The sequence below is a fragment of the Ovis aries genome, chromosome 6 (assembly GCF_016772045.2).
Source record: "Ovis aries strain OAR_USU_Benz2616 breed Rambouillet chromosome 6, ARS-UI_Ramb_v3.0, whole genome shotgun sequence".
Classification (NCBI taxonomy): Eukaryota; Metazoa; Chordata; class Mammalia; order Artiodactyla; family Bovidae; genus Ovis; species Ovis aries.
Window position 1 is genome coordinate 118214525 of NC_056059.1, and position 11389 is coordinate 118225913.

The following is an 11389-nucleotide window of genomic DNA, read 5'->3' on the forward strand; positions in this document are numbered from 1 at the left end:
GCAAGCCACCCCCCTAATCTGGAAGCAGAGCGAAGGGTCTTCTTGAGGACCAGGGTGCCCCCTCCACTGCCCTCCGCTTCCTTCAGGAGGAGCTGGCGAGGAGAGATGAGCGGGCCTGGGGACCCTTCCCGGGGCCAGCAGCCCTGGGTGGCGTGCTTCCTGGTACTCTCTCTTTGCCGGCATCAAAGCCTCTGCTTGCGGACATTCCGTATTGTGTAACCCGGGACCTCAGACCTGACCAAGGCGCCCCCTCCTCAGCTCGGGTGGGTCCTGAACTCTGTCCCCAGCCCATCAGGCCAGCACGGCCCCACCTGGTCCCACCAGTCCTAGGGGAGGAAGTCTTGCCCTGGTCTCGTGGCCTCCTCATAGGCTTTAGGGCTTTGTTGGTCCAGGAGGGCTGCTGAGGGTGCTGAGGGGCCTTGGGGTGAGGTGTTAGTCTCCTAGAAATTAATTTTCTTGGTTCTGGAGGCTAGCAGTCCCAGTCCTGTTGGCAGGACTGTTCTCCCTCTGAAACCTGTAGGCGAGAATCCCCTCTTCGTTTCTGGGGGCTTCTGGCATTGTTTGTGTCCTTGGCTGGTGGCAAGGTGGTTCCCAAGGCTTTATGTTTTCTTTTTCTACTCTGTGTGTACTTTTCTTTTACAGAGAAGCTCTGGATTTAGAGTGCAGGGAGGTCTTCTCTCTATTCTTACCTTAATTACACCTGCAGAGACCCTGTTTCCTAACAAGGTCACATGCTGAGGTTCCAGGTGACATGAATTTGGGGCGACTCCTTTCAATCTGAGGGGAGATTTTGGAAAGGGTTGGGGACAGAGAGATACGCAGGAAACCAGAACTGGGGGCGCTCGGCGGTGCCCAGGGGCGTTGCAGAGGGCACACCTAGGTAGGGTTCGAGGACACCCACCTGGAAGTGACCGCGGGACACGGGGCGAGCAGAGTGCCCCTCCGGGGGCTGGGGCTTCTTGGCGGCATCCGAGGATGCTTGGCATAACAGTGTGGCTTCACGTCACGGGACGGAGGATCTGGGCCCCGTGGGGCCGGGCTGACACCGCCCGGGTCCCCGGGAGGCGGGGCCGCAGGAGGGCGGGGCGCGGGCCGGAGGGTGGCCTCGCCCCGTCAGGCGCCGTCCCGGGCGGGCGGGGCGGGGTCGGGGCCCGCGCGCTGACCCGCCGCCCTCCCCGCAGTACGGCATCAAGAAGAAGGAGGAGCGCGAGGCCGAGGCCCAGGCCGCCCTGGAGGCCAACTCGGAGGGCAGCCTGACGAGGCCCAAGAAGGCCATCCCGCCGGGCTGCGGGGACGCGGCGGAGGAGGAGGACGAGAGCATCCTGGACACGGTCATCAAGTACCTGCCTGGGCCGCTGCAGGACATTTTCAAGAAGTAGCGCCCGGGCTGAACAGCAGCCCGCCCCGCGCCCACCCCGGTCCCGCCCTCCGCGAGGCCCCCGAAGAGCCGCCGGGAGCAGATCGCAGCCCCCCACGCCGATATAAGCCATAGCCCTAGGTCCATCCGCCCCGTCGCCCCCTCGCGCCTCGGGCGTCTCCGCCCACCTCGCAGCCCACCCGCCCCCAGAGCCGCCCCGCCACCGGCGGAGGCGCGCCCGGCCCCCCACGGCTGCTGCCTTCTGTGCCGGAGACCTCGGGGCGACAAGCCCCCTGCTCTTCGGGCAGCGGGTGCGCTGGACTCGCCCCCAGACCCCGGAAGCCCCTCTCGCTCCGCCCGCTCCGCCCACCCAGCAGCGCCCACGGCCGGGACCACCGAAAGGGTCCGCGTTGGTGGACGCCTGCCGAGCCCAACTCAGGAGCACAGCCATAGTAGGGGGTGCGGTTGGGAGCCGGGGCGGGGGTTCGGCCGGGACGCCCCTCCTAAGCTCCCCACCCCTCACGCTCGGGTTGCTGAGCCTGCCTGTCCTGGTGGCCTGGCTGCCGCCGCTCTCCATGTCGCCCTTATCCTCTTCATGCGCCTGTCTGTCCCGGCCGAAGCCTCTGGAAGGCTGAGCTTCGGGGCCGGTTCTCGCAAAGGGAGGCAAAGCAATAGGCTTGGGAGGACCCTCTCTGACCTCTCTCCCCCCCACCCCCAGAGCCCGCGGGCCCAGGGAACCCATCCCTTTGCCTGCCCGCTGCCTCCTGCCCCTCCGAGGCTGCTGGGGCTGGGGGTGCCTGCAGCCTCGGGGCACCCGCAGCGTCTCTCAGAACAGGGAGGCGGCCCGGAGCCCGGGGCCGAGCGCTGCGCGCCGGCCGGAGTGTGTAGCCCGAAGACCAGCCCCGACCCTCAGCCGCCTCCGCCCTGCAGGCCCTCGAAGGGGCGTCCCAGCCGCCAGCCCAGCCGGCTCCCCGGGAGCGGCCGTGGGCCTCCCAGCGCTCCCCCGCCCTCCTTGTTTAATTTGCATCACAATATGTTGAATCTCAGGTAAATGAGGTCTTCTGTCTGTGAGGAGTTTTATCTTGACAGAAAGCTTGTCACCTGGGTCCCCAGGGCCCTTTCTGTCCATATAAATTTTCATCCTGTCCAGTGTCCGGGCCAGGGGCGCGGCCTCCCCCTCTCCTTAGAGAAGCCATATGACTAGACGGCAATACTGGCCCCTGGCGCCCTTGTCCCCCGCCGTCCACCGTCCCGTGGTCCCGCCGCCCACCCTGCGCCCCGGCCCCTCCAGGCTCCGCGTCTGTTTTTAACGCCTGTTTCCACACTTTAAAAAGCCAGCTCTGAGCAGTCCGGGCCTCCTCTGGTAGAAACTCGCATCCTGTCCCCAGCGCGCGGGGCGCCCTCGCGCCGAGCTTAGTACAGACGTGGGCGCCCTCCGTCCGTCTGTCCCGACGCCTGCGCCTCCGCCTGCATGTCGGGGCTGCTGCCTGTGTTCTCTCCGGATGGAGTCACAGCCAATAAACTCCACAGTGATTTCACGCCTTTGGCCATTTTGCCTCTGGAGTGCGTTCCCTGGGAGGCGATGGGGGCGGTGTCCCGGCGGGAGGGCAGAGCCCGGCCAGCTGCCGGGCTCCCTTTGGGCTCTGCTGCTTGACCCCATGCCCTGCCAGACGGGAGCACCTTTTCCTTTCGCCGAGGCCGAGGCAGAGCTCCTGCTACCCCAGACACACACATCCGGCCCCTTCTCCCTGAGGTCCTCCGGGCCAGGGTCGCCTCCACCTGAAATGCAGCCCGTCCCTCAGTGCCCCCCACCCCAGGCCTCCTGCACCGCACACCCTGGGCCGGGGGTCCAGGTCTCTCCATGCTGGCCACACCTTGGGCCCAGTGAGAGGCCTCTGCGTCCTGTCCGTAGAGGCAGAGGCCTGACGAGATGCCTGCGGGAACCGCTGGCTCTGTAAGCCTGACCCCGAGAGGCCGTGGCCACTTATGTCCCCAGAGTGACCCTGTTTGACATCCATACCTGGGCCTTCTATCCAGGAGGAGGGTACCTGTGACCCTCCTCACACTGCTGGGTGATGAGAATGCATGGGCGCCTTCCAGCAAAACCTGCCCAGTCTCAGCAAAAGAAATGTCACATTCTCCCCTCCCCACCCAGCTGTGCCCAGAATACCGTCCTGGGCCCACTGCCCCTTTGCCTCTACCTCAGAACGGGGACAGAAGCCTTTGTAGCCAGCTCTGGCTTTGGGATCTTCAAGCCACCATCCCCAGCATGGCTGGTCTCAGTAGGGCACCCCAAAGTGCCCCCTCCATCAGCCTCCACTCCCCTACCTCTATCCTCCTCCTCCCGACCCCCAACCTGGCCTGGACTCATCTTGGTCCTAAGCGATGACTCAGATGTGCTGGTCACCTGAGTTGCCTTCCCTGGGAACCCCAGGCAGCCCTTCCCTAGTGCCTGGGGGGGCAGACCCCTTAGCATCCTGAGGACTCTGGGGAGAGGCGCTCGCTCACTCCAGGTTGCTGAGCCCCTGTGAGTGCAGAGCTCCTCTAGGGCCTGGGGTAGCGGAGGTCCTTCTTCCTGGGACTGACTGCTCCGACGGCAGGAGACAAATGGTGAACACGTAGGTGGCGAGTTCCTTCTGAGGAAGCTGAGGAGGATAAGGGGCAGAGAGGATGGTGAGAGTGGTTATTTCACCTCTGAGGAGGTGAGGTGTGCAGACAGACCCCAAGGAAGAGAGGAGAAGCCCTATGGGACCCAGGCAGGAACAGCAGTGCCAGGGCCCCGAGTCAGGAGCTGGCTGAGCACTTCAGAGTGGCCATGGGGACTCCGGCTGGCCGCGGCCTTGCCCCTGGGCTTGCTTTAGGACCACGCCGCCTCTTCTGGAGTCCCTTTCCTTTTAGGACATTTAGCTCTGTTTTGACAAAGCAGAGCACGCTTTGATACCTGCCCCTCCAGAGCTGTCCACTCTGCGGGCAGCCAGCCCTGGGCAGCGCTCTGCTTGGATTTGCTGCCTCTCCTCGCAGGCGCCCTGGTCATCAGCCACTTAACTATCAAGGCTCTCAGGGCGCATTTTTAAAGATCTGGCAATTAAGGACCATTTTGTCTAGTTGCGCTAATCCGCAGCGACACGATCCTGCTGTCCACAGTCGCAGCCAGCGGGGCTCGGTGAACCCTGGGTCTGGGCCACCTGTCCACTCAATTTGGAATCTGCTGCACTCCTGCCTCAGGCGGTTCCCGTCAGGTCTGAAAGGAGGGGTAGCCTCTGGGGTGAAGGCTGGGTCCTTGGAGCCGGGCTAGTACTTGGCCGAGGGGCGGGGTTGAGGGGTCGAACCGAGGGGGCAGGTTTGGGCAGAACTCGGGGCGGTGGTGGGTGGTCGGTGGTCGGGATGGGATGGGGGTGAGAGTCAGGCTGGGCCGGGCCGGGGGAGGGATGCGAGACGCCGGGCTGTGGGGCCGAGCCGGGAGCGGGACTGGGGATGGGCTCGGGCTGCGTCAGTGCCTGGCCAGTGTCGGTCAACGTCTACGCGGTCCGGAGGGTGGAAAGGTCTCAAGGCAGGACCCAGAGCCACTCGAACTGGTGCGGAGTCCTGGCGCCTGGGCCCCTCCCCGCCCCTACCATCCCTAGGCCCCTCCCCTCCCACCCCTAGGCCCCGCCCACAAACAGGCCCCTCCCATCCCTAGGCCCCGCTCCTCCTCGCCTGGCTGTCCTGAGCCAATCAGCGAGTGCCGGGTAAGGCCGCTGCGATTGGCTCCGAGAGGGTCACGTGCCAGAAGCCTGGCTAATGCGAGCCCCCGAAACGAGAAAGCCGGAAGGGCGGCCCGCGGAAGGTCGGGCCGGGCATTTAGGCTCGGCGCTCGGGATCGCTCGCTGGGCCGGGCTGACCGCGTGAAGAGTGGAACTTCCGTGTCCCACGGACCGCCTGCTGGAGGGCGGGCAGCGGGGTCCAGGCGGGGCGCTGACCCAGGGCCCAGGAATTCCGGCGCTGGAGACACACGCCCGGCCTGGCCCACACAGCTTGTCCAGGGACCGACGGCAGAGCATCTCCACCCTCGCCCCGGGAGCTGAAGCTGCTCTCGGCGGACTCATCCCTTCCGCGCACCGGCCCTGCTCCCTAAACTGACCGCCCTCCGCCTAGGTGAGGGTGTAGGGCCTGGTGGTCGCACGCTGGATAAGCGGAGGTCTGCACTTCTCTGGCTCCAGTCCAAAGCGTCGGAAAAGAGTCGGATACGACAAAAGCGACTTAGCACGCACGCACGTACTTCAGGACAGACCCCGTGGGGGAAGGACCACAAAATCGTCCCTGCGGCCCCGTGGGAGCTGGAGCTGAGGAGGGGGCTGGGGGTGCCCGAGCCTCCAGTGGCAGTGCTGGCCAGGTGGTGGGTCATCACTCTGTCGCCTGATGCTTGGGGAAGAACCAGAGCCCCAGGCACCTAGAACCCTTGCTGTCACATCACTTGTCGCGGAGGGTGAAGTCTGCTGGTGTCCTAGAGCCCCCGCTCAGGGCTGATCATCAGCCCCCAGGCCCCGCTGGTGCCCAAGAGTGACTTTTCTCAGCCCCAGAGGATGAGGCATGGGAGTTGAAGTGTTTGATTTCTGCAAAATAAACACTGTTTCTTGCATGCTTGAGTGAGTGCATTGAGGTTTATGCTGTGGAGACGGCAAAGGTCTGTGCCGGGAAGGAGAAGGGCCTGGCCTGGCTGGGGAAAGGCCTGGAGGCCGGGATGGGACAGGGTGAGCCCTTGGCAGCAGCCCCTGGCCGCCGCCCTGCTGCTGTAGGAGACCCCAGGGCTGGGGGAGACCTGGGCACACTCCTGCCATTCCTTCCCCCTGGCGCTCTTCAAAGGGCCCAGTGCTAAGATGGCTTCTTGGAAAGACAAATCCTAGTGGGTTGTTGACTGGCCTTTGAGCCCAGCCCAAGCACTGACCCTTAATCTACTTCAGTCTGCGGTTTCTACTGGCAGCTGAGTGGAACTGCTCCAATAAGAGCTCACCCACAAGGAGGGCCCTGGGCCCCATGTCCAGGCAGTCAAAACTGATCCTCTCAAAGGAATCCTAGATTCTAGGTCAGTCAGCCGGAAGTCGGCCTCTAGCCACACATATCCACCAGGCCCTGACCATGGGGCCCAAGCAAGGTGGGACATGCCCGGTCACGCCTCCCGGCCCCTCCCTCAGCCACTCAGGACTGGGGCCGTGCCTGGAACTCCAGGCTCAGACAGGAGATGGACACTCTTCACAGGTCTCTCTCCTACAACTAATTCTCATATAGTGAGTGGCGATAAAGTTCCGTGAGTGAGCACAGTTCACCAAACGGGAGGAATTTGCTGGTGGCTGGGACAGGAAATGTACAAGATGAGCCTGGAAATGAGGAAATGCTCCAGGATGACAGGCGGGAGAAAGGGACTTGGCCGCCACCGACTCAGCCCCAAACCCAGTCCAGTGCGAGCAAAGAAGCTGTGCTGGAGTGCAACCGTCGCGTCCACACTGGGGAAGACACAGCTCCCGTGCACATGGGCCCACACAGGAGGTGGAGCAAGCGCCCCACTCTTCCGGTGTGGGCTCCACACAGCGACGTTCTGCCAGAGGACACAGACTGGAGCACTGGGGAAGCCGGACAGACCACCACCTCCAGAGGCCCCAGATCCCCGGGGCCCCAGGTCACAGTGGGTCATGTTGGTTGCAGGCGCCCATGTTGTGATGAGAGAGGAAGCCTACTTCGGGGCCCTCCTCCCCCAGCACACATCCCAGTCTAACCCTGAAGAAAGCACTAGACTAACCGCATTTGAGGGCCAGTCTACAAGATACCTGACCAGCATTCCTCCAAACTGTCAACGTTGTCAAAAACAAGAAATGGCTGAGGAACTGTCATAGCCCAGAGGAGCCTAAGGGGACGTGCCGACTAATGTGATGCGATGAGCAGGGCCCTGAGGTGCCTTTCTGGGACAGAGCCCCCCACCCCAATGTCCTCTGCCTGCCTCTTGTCTGTAGAAAAACTTCAGCCTCCAAACCCTCCCCTGAGCTCCAAAGAATACATTTAATTAGAGAAGAAAATGCGGAAACAAAAACAGTCAAGCAAGACAAAGTAATAATAGTTTAGCCACTAAACAAAGTCAAGTATCTTTAGTTCTTTCTCGTGATACTATTCTGAGCTATGTCCTTGAGCTGTCTTGCTGATACTGACACCACAGAGACACCAGACCAGTTGGAATCAGAAGATTATGCTGATTTCCGATTATCTTAACCAATCAGAAGAATGTCCACCAGGAGATCAAGAGCCCAACAACCCTTCTTCCTCACCCTGTCTTCAAAAACCCTTTCCTGAAACACTTTGGGGAGATCAGGCCTCCGAAGCGCCAGCGGCCCTGGACCCCTTGCTTTGTTGTTGTTCAGGCGCTCAGTTGTGTCTGACTCTGCAACCCCACGGACCGCAGCGCGCCAGGCCTCCCAGTCCATGACCAACTCCCGGAGCTCACCCAAACTCATGTCCGTTGAGTCGGTGATACCATCCAGCCATCTCATCCTCCGTCGTCCCCTTCTCCTCCTGCCTTCAATCTCCCAGCATCAGGGTCTTTTCCGATGAGTCAGTTCTTCGCATCAGGTGGCCAAAGTATTGGAGTTTCAGCTTCAGCATCAGTCCTTCCAATGAATATTCAGGACTGATCTCCTTTAGGATGGACTAGATGGATCTCCTTGGAGTCCAAGGGGGCTCTCAAGAGTCTTCTCCAACACTGCAGTTGAAAAGCATAAATTCTTCGGCACTCAGCTTTCTTTATAGTCCAACTCTCACATCCATGGAGAAGGAAATGGCAACCCACTCCACTATTCTTGCCTGGAGAATCCTAGGGACAGAGGAGCCTGCGGGGCTACAGTCCATGGGGCTGCAAAGAGTCGGATGCAACTGAGTGATAACTCACATCCATACATGGCTACTGGAAAAACCATAGCCTTGACTAGATGGAACTTTGTTGGCAAAGTAATGTCTCTGCTTTTTAATATACTATCTAGGTTGGTCATAACTTTTTGTCCAAGGAGCAAGCGTTTTTTAAATTTCATGGCTGCAGTCACCATTCGCAGTGATATTGGAGCCCCCCAAAATAAAGTCTGACACTGTTTCCACTGTTTCCCCATCTATTTGCCATGAAGTGATGGGACCAGATGCCATGATCTTAGTTTTTTGAATGTTGAGTTTTAAGCCAAATTTCTCACTCTCCTCTTTCACTTTCATCAAGAGGCTCTTTAGTTCTTCCTTGCTTTCTGCTGTAAGGGTGGTGTTGTCTGCATATCTGAGGTTATTGATATTTCTCCCGGCAATCTTGATTTCAGCTTGTGCTTCATCCAGCCCAGCGTTTCTAATGATATACTCTGCATATAAGTTAAATAAGCCGGGTGACAATATACAGCCTTGGCGTACTCCTTTCTCAATTTGGAATCAGTTTGTTGTTCCATGTCCAGTTCTAACTGTTGCTTCCTGACCTGAATACAGATTTCTCAAGAGGTAGGTCAGGTGGTCTGGTATTCCCATCTCTTGAAGAATTTTCCACAGTTTGTTGTGATCCACACAGCATTAGTCATTTCAATGACTATTCAGGATTGATTTCCTTTAGGATGGACTGGTTGGATCTCCTTGCTGTCCAAGGGACTCTCAAGCGTCTTCTCCACACCACAGCTCAGAAGCATCAGTTCTTTGGTGCTCGGCATTGCAATAAAGTCTGCACTTTGCTTCAGCACCACCTGGTGTCAGTAAATTGGTTTTACTGTGTGCAGGCGAGTGGACCCAAGTTCGGCTCCATAACAATATCCTGGATAAGATCCTGGAACAGAAAGACATCAAGGAAAACGGCTAAGGAAATCTGAGCACAGAATGGACTTTAGTACCAGACAGTGGAAGATGTTTACAGGCGGGGAGCCTAGGGGTGGAATGTAGGGAACACTGCATTAGCCTCATAATTTTCCTGTGAATCTAAATCTGTTCTAAAACTTTACTTTAAAAAGGTATAATCCAGTTCAGTTAACACTAATCCCAGCCCTTTACTGAAAGACCGAGGAGAGGGAAGTTCGGGTTCAGCCCAGAGCCAGCTCACATGACCGCAGAGCCTCAGCCAGGTGGGCACACGGGCTGTCCCGGGAGCCTTCCCGGCCGAGTCGCCTCTCTCCCCACTGCCGCTATGCAAGGGACCATGTGACCAGGAGGCTCTGGAGCTGTGGCCTTGGGGGTGATACTGCCCCTGCTCCGCCCCATGGGGTGAATTGGGCCGGGTGGCCTGAGGCCGTCCCGGTCAGAGCAGGTTCATCTGATGGCTCTAGCCCATCTGGCTCCTGCCCGGCCCCTGCCAACCTCTCAGGCCACTGAGATGTTCATGGTCCTCGAAAGCCCAGCAGCCTTCCTGCCCGATGCAGAAGAGAAAGCAAACCAGCCTCAGAGATAGGGAGAGAGCAGAGCCTCGCCTGTGTCTCAGCTGGAAGCTGGTTCCAAACAGAGCTAGCCAAAGAGGAGCTGAACGGGCGTGGAGGGGCAGCCGTGCTACAAACGAGCAGACAGAGTAAATGTGGCCCTGAGCCTCCCCTGGAAGAAAAAGAAGAAACACAACAGTAGGAACAGGAATTCATTCGCCATCAAAGTCTGCGGAAAAGCATTTCACACATCTCTTCGGTAACAAGTAGGACACAGAACCAGCAGCTGAAATCAGGAAAAGATACAGAAGATTCAAACAGTGCAGTCAGAAAACGTGGCCTACGGGACATACACCGGACTTTGCACTCAACTGAAGCCACAGATGAACACGGGTACTTTTCAAGCTCCATGAATATTTACGAACATTGACTGCTGACTAGGCCACAGAACCAGTCCCGAGTCATGGGACTGGCACAGAACAGGACACGGGGGAGAATGCCCTGGCGGTTAGGGGTCGGGTTCCGGGCTTTCACTGGCAGAGGCCCTCAGTCTGGGGCAGCAGGGAGCCTAGTGGGGACTGAGACCCCATAACTGCCCAGCGTGACCAAAAAGCACATGGTCTCGCCTCAGGGCACCCTGGTATAAGACTGAAAATAAAGAGAGAATCAGAAGCCTCCCTGTTTGGAAAATAACCCTCTGATTATCCACAGGACAGCGGCATCCAGTTTAGTTCAGCCACTCAGTCCTGTCCCACTCTCTGGGACCCCACGGACGGCAGCACGCCAGGCCTCCCTGTTCCTCACCAACGCCCGGAGCTTGCTCGAACTCAAAGTCAGTGATGCTATCCAACCATCTCATCCTCTGTCGTCCCCTTCTCCTCCTGCCTTCAATCTTTCCCAGGATCATGGTCTTTTCAAACGAGTCAGCTCATCTGGTGGCCAAGGTGTTGAAGTTTCAGCTTCAGCATCAGTCCTTCCAATGAATATTCAGGACTGATTTCCTTTAGGATGGACTGGTTTGATCTCCTTGCAGTCCAAAGGACTCTCAAAAGACTTTTTGAACCGCAGTTCAAAAGCATCAATTCTTCAGGGCTCAGCTTTCTTCACAGTCCAACTCTCGCATCCACACATGACCACTGGAAAAACCACAGCTTTGACTAGATGGACCTTTGTCGGCAAAGTAATGTCTCTGCTTTTTAATATGCTGTCCAGCTTTGTCATAGCTTTCCTTCCAAGGAGCAAGCGCCTTTTAAATTCATGGCTGCAGTCAGCATCTGCAGTGATTTTTGAGCTGAAAAAAATAAAGTCTGTCACTGTTTCCACTGTTTCCCCATCTATTTGCCATGAAGTGATGGGACGGTATGCCATGAACTTAGTTTTCTGAATGTTAAGTTATAAGCCAACTTTTCTTTCACCTTCATTAAGAGGCTGTTTAGTTCTTCTTTGCTTTCTGCCATAAGGGTGGTCTCATCTGCATATTTAAGTTATTGATATTTCTCCTGGCAACCTTGATTCCAGCTTGTGCTTCACCCAGCATTTTGCATGATGTACTCTGCATATAACTTAAATAAGCAGGGTGACAATATACAGCCTTGACATACTCCTTTCCCTATTTGGAACCAGTCTGTTGTTCCATGTTCAGTTC

The 11389-nt window shown here is 58.3% G+C and overlaps 1 protein-coding gene across 1 annotated transcript in view; it reads left to right on the forward strand.

Annotated features, from left to right (window-relative positions):
- CPLX1 (complexin 1) overlaps positions 1-5975 on the forward strand; it is a 45522-nt gene extending 39547 nt beyond the window's left edge. Inside the window, exon 4 of the mRNA XM_027971352.2 lies at positions 1182-5975. Coding sequence (XP_027827153.1) covers positions 1182-1379 — 198 coding nt within the window. The 3' untranslated portion in view covers positions 1380-5975. The remainder of the gene's footprint in view (positions 1-1181) is intronic.
- Positions 5976-11389: the final 5414 nt, after the last annotated feature.